Source organism: Coccinella septempunctata, chromosome 4 (assembly GCF_907165205.1).
Source record: "Coccinella septempunctata chromosome 4, icCocSept1.1, whole genome shotgun sequence".
NCBI classification, from domain to species: domain Eukaryota; kingdom Metazoa; phylum Arthropoda; class Insecta; order Coleoptera; family Coccinellidae; genus Coccinella; species Coccinella septempunctata.
The window spans coordinates 23086570-23100992 of NC_058192.1; the positions used below are offsets into that span (position 1 = coordinate 23086570).

Below are 14423 nucleotides of genomic sequence, written 5' to 3' on the forward strand. Positions count from 1 at the left end.
TTTAGAGGTTGATGTAGTATATCCTTAAACCGCTTATACTGGTTTCCGGGTTTCCGGGCTCCCTCTGTGAATTCGCCATACAGAGCTAATTTGGGTAGTCTTGCATCCTCAGACTGTGGCCGCTCCATATGAGTAGGGCTATCGTTAATTGAGTCTCAATTGTTGTACAACTCGCGCGTTGCAAGACTTCTGCATTCGGAACTTTGTGGAACCATCTGATGTGCATTATTTGTCTTAGATGACGTTGTTGCGTTTGTTCAAGCTGTTTAATATGTCTCCTGTAGGGCGTCCAGCTTTCGCTTCCGTAAAGAAGCGTTGGGTGGACCATTGCTTTGTAAACAGCTGTCTTGGTCTTCAGATTGAGGTCGTGATTTGAAACACTTTGTCCTTTTTTACTACTACTACGTGGTTTTCCTTGATAGCGCGACTGTAAAACTTTAGTGCGTAAAGCCCGTGGTATAACGCAACTGACTGGATAACGAAGTGCCTGGAATCGCTATAGAAATCATAAGAAAAAGTTTGTTTTGCCAGATTGTCCTTGAGTTAAACTTTCAACGCTTAGTTGGAACATGGAGATTTCATGGCATGTACAAGATAACTTACTTAAACATATCCAAATTCAATGAGTATTTCTCTAATCTTCTTCCGCCTTTGACCTCTAATCATCGATTCACGCTTCAGTTGTGAGCACCTATCTTGCCTGCATCCTCTTAGATCTCGTTCTCCTACCACGACTTCTGGTGCCTACTGATTGAGATGTTATGATTCTTTACGATGTGAGGTCTTCGTTTGCTCTATGTGTCCAGCCCATCTGAATCGTCCTCCTTATGTAATTGTTTCATTAGCTCTACTCATTTTGCAAGTTTCTGAGCCATGTTAGGACTGGGATTTATTATTATATCCAAAGTAGGCTATGTAACTCATAACCACTGTTGTGCGATGTTTCTATAAGTTTTTTACTACATGCTTTCAGATAGCTACCTGCTACCTTGGCCCGGTAGCGACTGCCGCTTGCAGTAGTCGAGCAGTAGCCAGTGCGGATCAAAACTCAACCATCATTTCTAAGGTATAAAAGATTATTGTTTTGGCCAAGCTTTCGGAAATTGTCATTTCCTTCTTCCATTTGACTGCTTATCCGACTACTAACACTTATATTATAATTGAATTTATGACACACACTGAGACTTTACCATCATGTCTGACAACTTGAATAAACAAAAGCGAGAACCCTTGAAGATGCTGGTAGAGGAGGAAGAAGAGGATGATTCAATAATACTAATACTGCTACTTTCATCCTTACAGGTTTCGAGTCTTGAATCGCAAAGCAGCGGATTTTTAGCTATTACCATGGACAGATACAGTATGTCTCTGCTCAGAGACAAGAGAATTCTTTCCCCTTTTCTATATCTCTGCCAGAGACATAGGTTGTCTCTGGTCTCTGCTATTACTGCTAACTGCTATTAGTTCTCCTTAAAAGTCGTAATTATCATCGGTAAACGACGCGAGCAGCGCGACTATTTAGTGCCTTCTCAGTTCTCAGAGGCTCGACGGCGCTGCCAAAGTCATGCGCAGGCCATACTGCACAATCGCTTTCGCTTATTTCGGAAAACGTTGAAACAAAAAATAGATATCCAATCAAAAAGTATTTTTTTGTTATTTTGAATCGTGCTCACCTCCCCAGACTTGTTTTCATGTTGGGGAAATAATTATTTATTTCATCTGTTGTTTTTTCTGCTCTGTAACGCTTGATGTGTCGTCTCAAACGGTTTTTATTAAAGATTATATTGGTTTTTTTGACATTCCATTCCTGAAAAATCGAGACCCGAAGCGTATATATAGTTCTACCTGTATCAAATATGTTTGCCCACAAACTTTTTTTGTAGGGTATCTATGTATGTACTGTTCACTTTATTCCATATAGTCTTCCAGCTTCCAGGGTATACCGTAACGCTGACCAGCTATTCTGTAAGAAATCTCATTTCTCACATCGTACAACAATAATAAGCTGCAGAGTCTAGCTTTTCCCCAGGGCTTGCTATATCGATTTTTCTCTTGTAAAGCCGTTCCATTTTTCGATTCAACTTCAAAATCCAAGTTACCCACCCTTGAACTGTTTCTAGGAGTTGCGCATCTGCTCGACAAAAAGGCCACCAATCAGATCCTGCATACTCAATAATAAGACGTATGTAGTACCTATAGATACTAGAAGTTGGAAAAATACTCTCAGCCGCTTTTCTCTACTCTCTAGTCTTATTTCGATCGAATCTTTTCCACTCCATTAGATTGAAAAAACGATAGGAGTAGAGAGAGGCGACGAAGTCGAAGTGTATTTTCTAACTTAGTAAAAGTAGACTGAAGCGAAGATTCTACTCTATAATCTTTGGACTGAAGGTTTTGGCGTCGCAGCCAACAATAGTTGTTAATTACACCAATCATAGCCTACTAGAAGTAACTTCTAGTTCGCTATGCACCAATATTAATCATTATAATTACACCAAGGTCGCGGTGATGGGAAACTGAAACAGTTAACGTTGATACTCTTATGAACGACGTTAATAAGTATGCAGTATGCCCCTGTCCATAGCTTACTAAAAGTAAGCTATGTAGCCTAGTATAGGCTATGCCCTGTCTTTTCTGTAAGGGTGACCGGCCACCGAATGTGAAGTTGAAAGTTGAGCGAAGCTGAGCCTTTTCAATGCTAAATGACGAGCTACATCACCCGTTTCGTAGCTTGTCAATTATATTAGCATTGAAAACGCTCAGCTTCGTTCGCTCAACTTCGCATTCGGTGGCCGGTCACCCTAATACTTTATATCTTTGAATCCTCAAAATAAGCAGGAGCTTCGTCCCTGGTGCTGAGTCAAATACCAATAAGAGAAATCTTTGCAAAGACCCTCTTATCTGTTATGGTCATGAACGACGAACAGACAGCAAAGACGTAAATAGCAGACACACTGCCGATTCAAGGCAAAGAGGAATCTTCGTTAGTTGTGTCTAAAAAACTTGTAGAGTTGTACACACTAGTGCACAAAAGTTCACGGACTCAGTACACCATAGAATAGAGACAACTGCTGCCATAGAAAACTATTTATGCTGATATGATAACATAGACCTAATAAAATATGGACAGGCCCTGAGAGAGAGAGGTCACGAGTAGTACGTTAGAAAGAGATGGACATATGGTAGAAAACGTCAAAATCATATGTTTATTGTTTACTGTTCAGCTACCATAGACTTAATTATGTCTATGTCAGCTACTGTGTTTTCAATCGATATTTCATTCTCCTCACAAGCAATTTAGCAGAAAACTAGGTTTTTAGAATCGACTGCTACATGGTAATAAAGCGAAAGAGATTTATTTTTGGAAATAATAGACCAATAAGGGAGTTTCTTTGTTATTTCATGTACATATAAGACATAATTTACAAACAATCACAAGGAATATACCTAATCTACTTCCTATATTTCATAAGGCCACAGCAAGAATTTGTAGAGGTGACTTGAATTTCGAGATAGTATATATTATTGAATATTATAAAGAATGTTGTTCTAAACGAAGTAGTTACATATCTACCATCACATTCTATTTCAAGGCATGTCCGAAGAAAATACTAAACTCCAATCTGGATTTAATATTAGAAAGAGAAGAGATGTGAATCATGTTAATATTCAGTAAGCCTTGTGACATCGGCAAACTCAGAACTCAATATCTTCTGTTGATCAGTGTCACAGAAATCTAACACTGTAAAGCCACACGATAAAGAAACAGGAGCAGTAAAGTATTAATGCCAGGAATGCCAGAGAAGAGCAACTAAACCACCTGATGGGGAACCTATCAAAATAATTGAAAAAAAAATTGTGAATGATTAATCATCATAAATATTTCCCCCGCAGGAAATTTTATATTATTTGTGAAAGTATCAATAAACATACTTAAAATTATAGCCCTTTTCTCTATACCACACATGTTTTTGCTCAAGGAAGGTGAAATGCTTAAAAAAATTCACTTAAACGATTAATTTTTCTGTGTAGCCAGATCCCAAAGCAGGGGTCCTTTTATCTTCCCAAATCACGAGTAATTTCAGTGTATATAAAATCAAGCCCTGGCGAATGATATAATATTGTTGTTTTACACAACTCTCAAGTTTTTCTACATTAATAAAAATCAGAAGAAACCTTTCAGGGTTTTCACTCTCAATCTCTGAAACTATTATTTTATCAGCACTTGAAAGTTTACGAGAAAAATATAGTTGATTTGATAACATTTTCGAAGTTGATTTCAGTACAGAAATTGCTACAAATTGATAGAAAATCTATAAATCTACCGGCAACCACCCAAAAATGCAACACGGAGGATCAGCGGACTGGTAGAATTCCCGAGTTTCTCGATAACTTGGTTGAAGCGGCAACGTTGATTTATTCTCTACCAGCTACCAGCTTGACGTTTACTACCAGGGACTGCTGTTATCTCTCTTTTCTACCACCCCCCTCTCTCTCGTGGGTATTCCTCGATGCGGTGAACGGGAAAACCACGTGAAGGCCTGTCCATGTATTATTAGGTCTATGTATGATAACAGTTTGTTATAGTTTAGGTTAGGACTATGGCAACTTTTTTTAGGCTTAATAATTATAGCACAAAATTGTTACAGGTGAAAACATTAAAAGTTAACAAAAACTATAGTCACTTAAGTAAGAAATATGATAAATATAAATGTACCAATGTTCTTATCGTATATTGCCAAGAAGTAAGTTGACTTCCAATCCTAAAACCTTCTACTATATCATTTCTCATTCCAGTCACATACAAATGCAAATGGGGAGTCTAAGAGCCCAAAAAACGCTGGAATTCTGGCAAAAGTATTTAAGCGTATTACCATTCCTCTTGTTAAAAATCAGCCATCTAGAGGATGTTTTCATCCAGGTGCCTCTGTTCTGACCAGAGAAACCCTTCCAATTGATGGAAAACCAGTTACAGGAATTCAAATGATACATGCTATGTTACAATATATTTGGCCAAAAGATAATAAGGCAATTAGAGATAGAGTGACATTGGCAGTGGGCCTATTGATAGGCGCAAAGCTGATGAATGTAGCTGTGCCATTTGTTTTCAAATATTCGATTGACTATTTGAATGCTGCGAATACACTCAATATGAACTCTGCACCTGCCACTGTTGCTACAGTTGCTACAAGCATGTTGCTTGGATGTAAGAATTTATACATATATATGTCTCAGCAATAAATAGAATTTTTCACTGTTAACTTATGTCAAGATTTCAGTTGAATCAGACCAGCAATTTAAATTAATGAAAAATGGGGAGTTTATATTAGATTTAGCATCATCGAGAATTTGGCCACTATCTTTTAACCATTATTGACAATTCATTAGTATTTCTATATACTTTTTCAACTCCTCTTGAAAAAAATTTCAATTATATATAACCATTGTAATAAAATGTAATAATATTCCTTTTGATTCATCATTCTACGTGATTGTTCATTTCAGAAGAAAAACATATTTTAAATTAAATAAGGGGCTCCCAATTAAGATATTTTACTTATCAAGATTTTCTTGAAACTATACTTTTTGTTGATGTATCATACTTATGCCCTGATAAATGCATAAAAAGTGCAATAAATCATGTTTGTATATCAATACATCTACCTTAAGTTGGAAACTATATCTACATAATATAGATTCTATTTTATCATTCGCCCTTATCACATAATGGATTCAGTATAATGCCTTTTGTTGAGCATATTACAAATCCTCTTAAGATTTTAATAACGAATTTGAATATATTCATTAGATACCCTTAGCAGATACATAGATAGGAAATGTTGCTAATTATGTGATTTTATTGTTACTTTTATGATCTATAAATGGAATTTGTTGCAGATGGTATTGCCAGAGCTGGAGCCGCTGGTTTCAATGAACTTCGTAATGCAGTGTTTGCCAAAGTTGCCCAACATTCTATTCGTAAAATTGCCAAGAACGTGTTTATCCATTTGCACAATTTAGATTTGGCATTTCACTTAGGACGACAGACAGGTAAGCAAGATTTACGTTGACTTCCATTGACTGGTGCACACTAAGTGCACTACAAGAACTCCAAAAGATCTGAAGCTATTTTTACCAATGGAATTCGCTATCATGGAATATTCCATCAGTTAAACTAGTGCACATTGAGTGCATATTATAACGGCAATAATTTTCAAATATTGCATTCTGTTCTGTGATCTAGTGCAGCACTAGTTCTGCCATAGGAATTCGCTATGAGAGAGAAAAATGTACAAACATCAACTTTTTTGAGAAAAGTAAAGCCATATCCAGACATAGGCACAATACAGTATTGTGTACAGTGCATCCCATTTTGGGTGAGACAGCCAGGTTTCTCGCTTGCTATTTAATATATAGCCTTGCGGTTTTTACGTTCCTGTCCTACTTTTTTGTGAAACTCAAGTTGTCCTAATCAGATTTTGCATAACTGCTTCCGTTCATGAGATACAGGGCGATTTTGGAAATTGATACTTTTCGGACCCTTCCTTTATCTCCAAAGTTATTAGAAATAATGCTGAGCTAAAAACTACTTCTGATACAGAATTCTGCGTAGAATCCAGGGGCGTACTCAATTTTTTTTTCGAGGTATGATTTTGGAGATATGACGCAAACCTCTATTTTTTTCAATGGAACACCCTGTATTTTATTACATCGTTGCATTCATTATTTTATTCCCTTCAAAATGATGTATAATATGTATTATATAGATTGGATGCTCAGAAATGCTAAAAAACACTAAAACATCACATAATGATGATTTTTGTTTGAGCTCTATCTTGAATAACAAGCGAGAAACCTGGCTGTCTCACCCAAAATAGGATGCACTCTACACGATGCTTTTGCGTAGTTCTAGATGACATTTGCTTTTGGAATTTACCAAGAAGATATAGCAAAAGAGATGCATTAGGAGATTGGAAGTACTCAGGTCACTTCGTTATCGCCATACGTCATGTCATACTAGCGCGCATTGGCGTAGCTCACATAAAATGTGAACTGTACAGGTTGGGCAAAATTCGTTGTCTACTGAGAGGATCTCGAGAACTTTAGCAGCTAGAAGAAAACGGATGACACATTTCCGAGCATATTTTCGGAGAAACAAAGAATGGTGAAAACCGCAGCCTCCTACGATACTTCGTTTTTGAGTTTGACAACTTCGTAAAGTTTTCATAACTTTTTTGTCTTTGATATTACAAATCTGAAACTTGAACCTTCTACAGGCCCTTTTTTACGTAGAATCCACTGATGAGCTTAAAATATTTTTTCATTTCGAATCATTAGGTGAACTTTCATTTTTTTTAAATGCAAACTTTTATTGAATTTGATATTTTTGAATTGGAAAAAAATCTTTCGTCAGTAGATTCTACGTATGAAAGTGCCTGAGAAGGTTCAAGTTTCAGATCTGTAACTTCAAAGACAAAAATTTATGAGAACTTTACGGAATCGTCAAAATCACAATTTTTGTTTATAACTCGAAATCTAAAAATGATTGGCCGATTCTGTTTTCAGATTTAGATTAGCCACGAAAAAAGAGCTCGAGAATGTGTCATCCGTTTTCTTCTAGCTGCTATAGTTCTCGAGATCACCTTAGAAGACAACGAATTTTGCCAACCCTGTACAAGCGCAAATGGATTTTCGCTACCCTAAAATGGAATTGCGCTTGCTCCGTACAGTTCTCAACCGTTGCAAACCACTCTACGAAAAAACCTAACAATGAAATTGCCGATCAAATGTTGGTTGTTAAGGGTAAAAAAAAGTGTACGAAACAATAATTCCAGCTCAATTGACTCAAAATCCGCCTCACGGATCATATAATACAACACATAAGTTGCCACCTTGTACGTTCTCACCCCTCCACTTGGCTCTGAACTGAATTGCACCTCTGACCTACTTTGTTATATCTTCTTGTATAATATAGATTGATGATATTGACATTAATCATTGAAAATCATGCGTTTTCTTCAGGTGCTTTATCGAAAACTATTGACAGAGGTTCTAGAGGAATAAATTTTGTTCTGACAGCTATGGTGTTCAACATAGTCCCAACTGTTTTTGAGCTGGCTTTAGTTTCTTCGATATTAGGAATCCAATGTGGAGCCGCATTCGCTGGTAAGCTGGATAGAAATTTGTTCTGAGAATGAGAACTTTATAGTTTACTCAATTTAAGGTATATCTATGGGTTGTGTTGGAGTATATGCTGCGTATACTTTGGGTATTACTCAATGGAGAACAAAGTTCAGAGTCTTCATGAATAAAGCAGAAAACGAAGCGGGAAACAAAGCTATTGATTCTCTTATCAATTATGAAACAGTAAAGGTAGGTTTTAAGCTTTATATTGACTTGATCATATTCGCGCGTTCGTAAAATTAACGATCAGTTGAGTAGGTACATAAGAACATACATAGGTACATAAGAACAACGCTCAAGTCCTCAGGACACACCATGGGAGGGCCGTGGCATAAGAATTTGGTGCAACATACCTTAATATGCCCTTGACTTGAAAACATAATTTTGGATAAACAGGGTAATGCCCCTACTGCATGCTAACAGCTTTGGCCGGTTTCCCGACCTTGATCTCACTGAACGTTGTTATGCTTTAAACATATCTTACCAAATCTTGAAATCAAGCATAGATTTCAATTTGTAATGCATATTGTGAATTTAAGTTGGATAATTTCATTACAATAAGTGGAGATTTCGATAGTCGATTCGAAAAAGTATTAGATTTTAATGTGATTGAGAATGAGAAACACACTATTTCTAGTTAAAAAACTGAAAAATCAACAAATCAGCTGACCTGATGATGGTTTTTGAAAACCGAAATCGATCGCCTACAGAGTAAAATAAAGTTTTTTAACTAGAAATAGTGTGTTTCTCATTCTCAATCACATAAATTGTTGACACACTGATGGAAGAATTCATTCACAAAAAAAAAAAAAATATTAGATTTTAACTGTTAAAACTCAAAACAATTCTTCATTCAAATCACACTTAGTTTTCAAATAAAGGTGAATTTTGTGAATAATTTAGGTACAAGTGGATATTTCAATGCTCGATTCGAAAAATAGTGATATCATTTTCTTAAAAACTACTGGTTCCATGCAAAACGACTCGAAAAACAAAATTAAACTGATTCAAGTAGTTTTCGAAAATTGGAGAAACGTCCCAAAGAAAAAATCGGCGGTCCCACAGTAAGCATGCCCATTTCAATTCGTGCTTGCATTGAGGTTAGAAGTCGAAATAAGGAATATTGAATATTCAACAGTTCATTTAGAATTTCCAATTTTTTTCATGAAAATACATCTTTCTTTTACTTTACTGTGAGTAGCTTTATATTCCAAATCTTCAGTTTAATTTATCAATATAAGGAGGACTACATCATAACGAAATATAGGTCCTAGTTTATAGGTAAATGTTCAGAAATGAATTTACTACATGGGTATGTTTAGGAGGATCCAAAACAAAACAAAAAATTTGACATTGAACATTGCAAAATATGTTAGGAATAAAAATTGAAGATTGATTGGTATAATTAATGCGTGATTCTTTCGCCAAGTCAAGTCAATCTAATTATAAGTTTTAAAGGATCCAATGTTCACCTTGTATATTTCAGTATTTCAATAACGAAAAGTTTGAAGCTGACAGATACAACAATGTTTTGAAAAAATATGAACAAGCAAGTTTGAAGACGAGTACCAGCTTGGCTCTTTTGAATTTTGGACAGAACGCTATTTTTAGCGTTTCCCTAAGTGCTATTATGGTACTGGCTGCCCAAGAGATTCTTAAAGGTGAGTTTTTACCTGATTATATCACATCGCTTTTGGGAATTGATGAATTGCTCACTTTTTTTGCATACTATAAGTTTCTGTTCGAACATAAAGAGTACCGAAGCATATATTTCAAGATAATATAATCAAAAAAGTTACATCTTTTGAAAAATGGCTACATAATCCGCTGGTTCGCAATTTCAAGTCTTCGAAATATTCTGCTAAGCGAACCTCAAACACGATTACTCAATAACTACTTAGTTCAGCTGAACTCGTACAGTGCACACCTAGATAGCAATACGTAATTCGAGTTTATGGTTTTTTAATGATCCTGATCCTCAATTAGGTTGACTCAGCCAATTCCCACCTCATACACACAAAGCAGTGGTAAATTCTCTTGGAAGCCTTATAGACAGATTAGGATAATACTTATTATTAATACTATGGAACGCCCATGTCATATAATCGGGTATTTCTGTGGTGTATGTAGTACATAAGATGGGTTAACCTTCACATTCGGTAGACTCGTATCTTTCACATGAGCGACCCGTTTGCACTCGGTACCAGGGCTTGTTGAAAGCAAAGATTGGGGAGTTAACTAACTAAACTTAATATTGAAAGTTTCCTTGAAATTTTTTTTCACTATGTCCACGAAAACACAGTTTTTGTTTTGTTGAATAGCAAATTATGTCAATAATATAACTCATCAACTTTGGGTTCTTTCTAACATCTTCATTATATGATTGCAATGACATTGCACACAGCATTTTCAGAGCGTCTCGTAAAGAGCTAGTGTTCTTTTCTCGTTCTCGTTTTGTCAAACTCAGACAACTACTCATATGCTCTTTGGAGATCTCGTGTTTTTTGATTTTTCAAATCGGAATAACCCTGTGAAATCCACGAATTATTTCCGGCCTTTCCAGGCTAGAAGTGAACAGGATCAACAAAATGAACCTTTTTTGAAATTGGTACAGCACAAGCACATGGCATTGTCATACAATGGGTCTTGAAATATCGTGAAAATGTTAAGGCCGTATTTTTCATCAGATTTTAAGAAGTTTGAGAGATGGTATCGGGCGGACAGTTGTGATACTTACCTTTCGGTAAGGTAGTTTTCAGTAAGGAACAAGTGAAGTAATGTATGGGATTAATTTTAAACAAATGCACCTTTGCACCTAATTACCAACAGAACTAGAACAATTCTTTAGGTATACCTATCGGCTTTTGGAAGATCTTCTAAACTGAACCAACGATCACATTAATTTACAAATACGCAGAATAAACGCAAAACCCGGAAGATTATTCTAAATTCTAATCTTACTGTTTTTGCTCCAGACCCCCAGCCTATCGTCTCGTTCCTCACAAAAACGGGAGCCAAGGGCTCGATCGCAACAAAGGACGAGATGTATAGAAAGTAATCGAATGGCGGATGAGTTCGGTGCCTACGATCCGCTTTAATTTCATGTGTATTTCACTATACGTACCAGTGCACTATTTCTTTACCGCAAAATTGCAGGCGCTGGGATAGATCGCCTCAAGTTTGATGTAACCTGAGATAAGTTAGATAAATGATAACCCAAACTTTTTGTGCCAAAAATGCATAGACCGTTTGTTGCTGAAGATTATTTGATAATTCATGGAGTTATTAATAGGCTTGTCTTGGTTCGCTTTTACCATGGTTCTAGAACGGTTCAAAACAGTCGCACATTTATTTATGCAGCGTAAGTTCACGCGTAGCATGCGTGTAACCTCCCATACCATTGCTGCTCCACTACTTTGAACCCATTCGGAACCGCTTCAAATGCGAACCAAAACAAAGCTTATATACCCTATTCCATTATAGGGATAACATGGTAAATTTTTTATTTCGAATTTTTACATTTTTATGTATGTTGAGGTCGATGACATACACATTAGGAGTGATTGATGATTTAGAAGTGAAGTGATGTATTCGGAAATTGATTGATCGAAAAAATTGGGTGCTAATTTCCACACTCAATACGAAATTAGCATGTTCGGTTCATACGCCCTCATTAGAAATAATACCTTATAATAAGAACTAATGTAACGGAGATTCACTCTATTGGCAGATGCCGATTACCTTATCGCCGTGTTGCGATAACGTACCTCTTAGAAGTTGAGCGTTTGTGTTAGTTTAGCTCCGAAAAATTTAATTTTAAAAAACCCTAAAGAATAGCTTCCGAAGATGAAGTGGTATGAATTTAATTTTTGTTGAATTCCTATTCAAAAACTAGTTAGGAACTGGTTATTATACCGGCATTTGCTCTGAGATCAGTTCTGGTTCTGCTGCAGGAAATATGACTGTTGGTGATCTGGTGATGGTAAATGGATTACTTTTTCAACTATCGATACCCTTGGGATTTTTGGGTAGTGTATATAGAGAAGTTAGGCAGGCTCTAATTGATATGCAAACTATGTTCACCCTTATGTCTAAAGATCCCGCTATTAAGGTAAATGAAGTTTGGAATTAACTTTTATATCTCTGTGAAATAATGATTGGTTTTATAATGATTGTCGCTTTTCAATATTGTAATTCGCAGAGCAAAGAGCTGGCCCCTTTCCTTCATGTTGATGTAAACTCTTCGGACATCAAATTTGAGAATGTATGCTTTAGTTATGGACCAGGAAAAGATATTTTCAAAGATTTATCATTCTCAATTTCACCTGGGCAGAAAGTTGCCATTATTGGGGGATCTGGTAGTGGGTGAGTAGAGTGGGATTTTTTACGAAAAAAATCTATACAGTAGGTTTACAAAAACAATACTGAAACTATTCAGTTTTTTTTTTGTAAATTTACTCTCTGAGACATCTCTCAATTGATATCTAATTAAATTAATATTGGGTTAATTGTTATACAATTATTTTTTGTAGAAAAACAACTATCGTCAGACTGCTGTATAGATTTTTCGAGCCTTCATCTGGAAGAATTCTGATAGGTAATCAGGATATAAGAGACGTTGATTTGGAGAGTCTGAGAAGATCCATTTCAATAGTTCCTCAAGATTCAGTTTTATTTCACGATACAATTATGCATAATTTACATTATGGCGATCTTAGCGCATCTGAAGATAGAATTATAGAAGCTGCTAAAATGGCAGAAATACATGAAATTATTCAGAGTTGGCCGAAGGGTTATGAAACGCAAGTAGGAGAAAGAGGACTCAAATTGTCTGGAGGTGAAAAGCAAAGAGTCGCAATAGCTAGGGCTATTTTGAAAAATTCACCCATACTTATTTTCGATGAAGCTACTAGTGCATTGGATTCTATCACTGAAAGGGTATGTATGAAAGATTAATGTCATATATGATTATCTAACTCACCTGTGTTTATTTTATCTCTGATTTTATTTTTCAATTCATCTTGTGAAAAGCGTCTTTCAAGTTTCACGAACAAGTGACGTGATTGTCAATTTTTAAAATATATCTGAAATTTTAAAATTATTCCTAAAAAATACACATCACATATGTTGCTTTTAGGAACTATCCATAGGATCTATGTGGACATGTGCTTATGTGTATTTATTTCGTGTCTCATTGGCGATGGTCCTAGGTTTGATTAACTAGAATGACCTATTGCTCAAATGTGAAAAACTTTCCATACTCCATTGTTATGTTTCCATTATTAATTGATTCCGGAAAAAATTAGGCATTCTAATATTTTATGTCATTAATTCAGACATCCCGGTATTTCTCTCACAGAAAAATTTATAATGTGATTTTTTTTAGAATATATTGAAAGCTTTGAGAAGAGCAACTCAAGGTAGAACAAGTATTTGTATAGCACACAGGTTGAGCACTATAATGGATGCAGATGAAATCCTTGTGATTCAAGGAGGAAAGGTTGTCGAACGTGGAAGTCATTCAAATCTCATTCGACTTCCGCAAAGCTTATATTCAAAACTATGGAAAGTTCAGAATATACAAGAAGCTGCTGCCATATAATGGGGGGAAATAGATAATTGGTGTAAATATGTATTTTATTTGATGTACATTAAAACTTTGTACATATATATGTATAATATTCTGTATATGTATTAAATATATGCAATAGGGGATGTTTCTTTTTATCCCTGTATTTCAGATAATGTTTTCCAGGCTGTGGAGATATATGAGTTGTGTAGCTAGAGGAAGTAATACCAACGAAGATATAAAGAACTTTCACAAATTATGAGGTATAGTCACCAAGAAGTTCTCCCTTTGCAAACGGAGCTACAAGAACGTTTGACTGTATTGAGTCCAAGGCGGTAAAAAGATGTTACATCAAAAATCCAAGTTTTTTCTTACTTAAGATGAACTCGAATATAGTGTTGTCTAGAACATGTTCGAAATTATTTTTGAGATAATAGTGATACAAATTAATGATTGAAACAATAAGCATTTCTTGAGTAAACAACCGATATCAGTCAAAACAAATGGTGTCATGTTACTATATAAAACCCATTAAAGGGCCTGCTATAGCGGTGTATAATTTTAAACCGTGTCCCTATTAGGTATTACACTGAATATGTGGTGGTTTAAATTTTATACCACCGAGAGTTCGAACGACATGTGCAACTGGTTGCCAAATTTTACGCTACTG

General features: G+C 35.8%; 1 protein-coding gene across 1 annotated transcript; it reads left to right on the top strand.

The window, feature by feature from the left end:
* The first annotated feature begins 4572 nt into the window (after positions 1 to 4572).
* Positions 4573 to 13897, top strand: LOC123311787 (iron-sulfur clusters transporter ABCB7, mitochondrial). The gene is made up of 10 exons (XM_044895877.1): positions 4573 to 4745; positions 4798 to 5206; positions 5899 to 6051; positions 8023 to 8166; positions 8225 to 8373; positions 9671 to 9845; positions 12138 to 12295; positions 12386 to 12549; positions 12717 to 13122; positions 13571 to 13897. Exons 1-10 carry the CDS (start codon positions 4602 to 4604, stop codon positions 13784 to 13786), a joined length of 2118 nt encoding a protein of 705 aa, XP_044751812.1. The 5' UTR covers positions 4573 to 4601; the 3' UTR covers positions 13787 to 13897.
* The last annotated feature ends 526 nt before the right edge of the window (positions 13898 to 14423 follow it).

What these genes read in the sequence shown, in the direction of transcription:
- LOC123311787 (XM_044895877.1), top strand. Translation starts at nt 4,602, where the DNA reads ATGGCAACTTTTTTTAGGCTTAATAATTATAGCACAAAATTGTTACAG. An exon ending in ATGTGGAGCCGCATTCGCTG is followed by an intron (nt 8,167 to 8,224) that starts GTAAGCTGGATA and finishes ACTCAATTTAAG; the next exon opens with GTATATCTATGGGTTGTGTT. An exon ending in TGCCCAAGAGATTCTTAAAG is followed by an intron (nt 9,846 to 12,137) that starts GTGAGTTTTTAC and finishes GTTCTGCTGCAG; the next exon opens with GAAATATGACTGTTGGTGAT.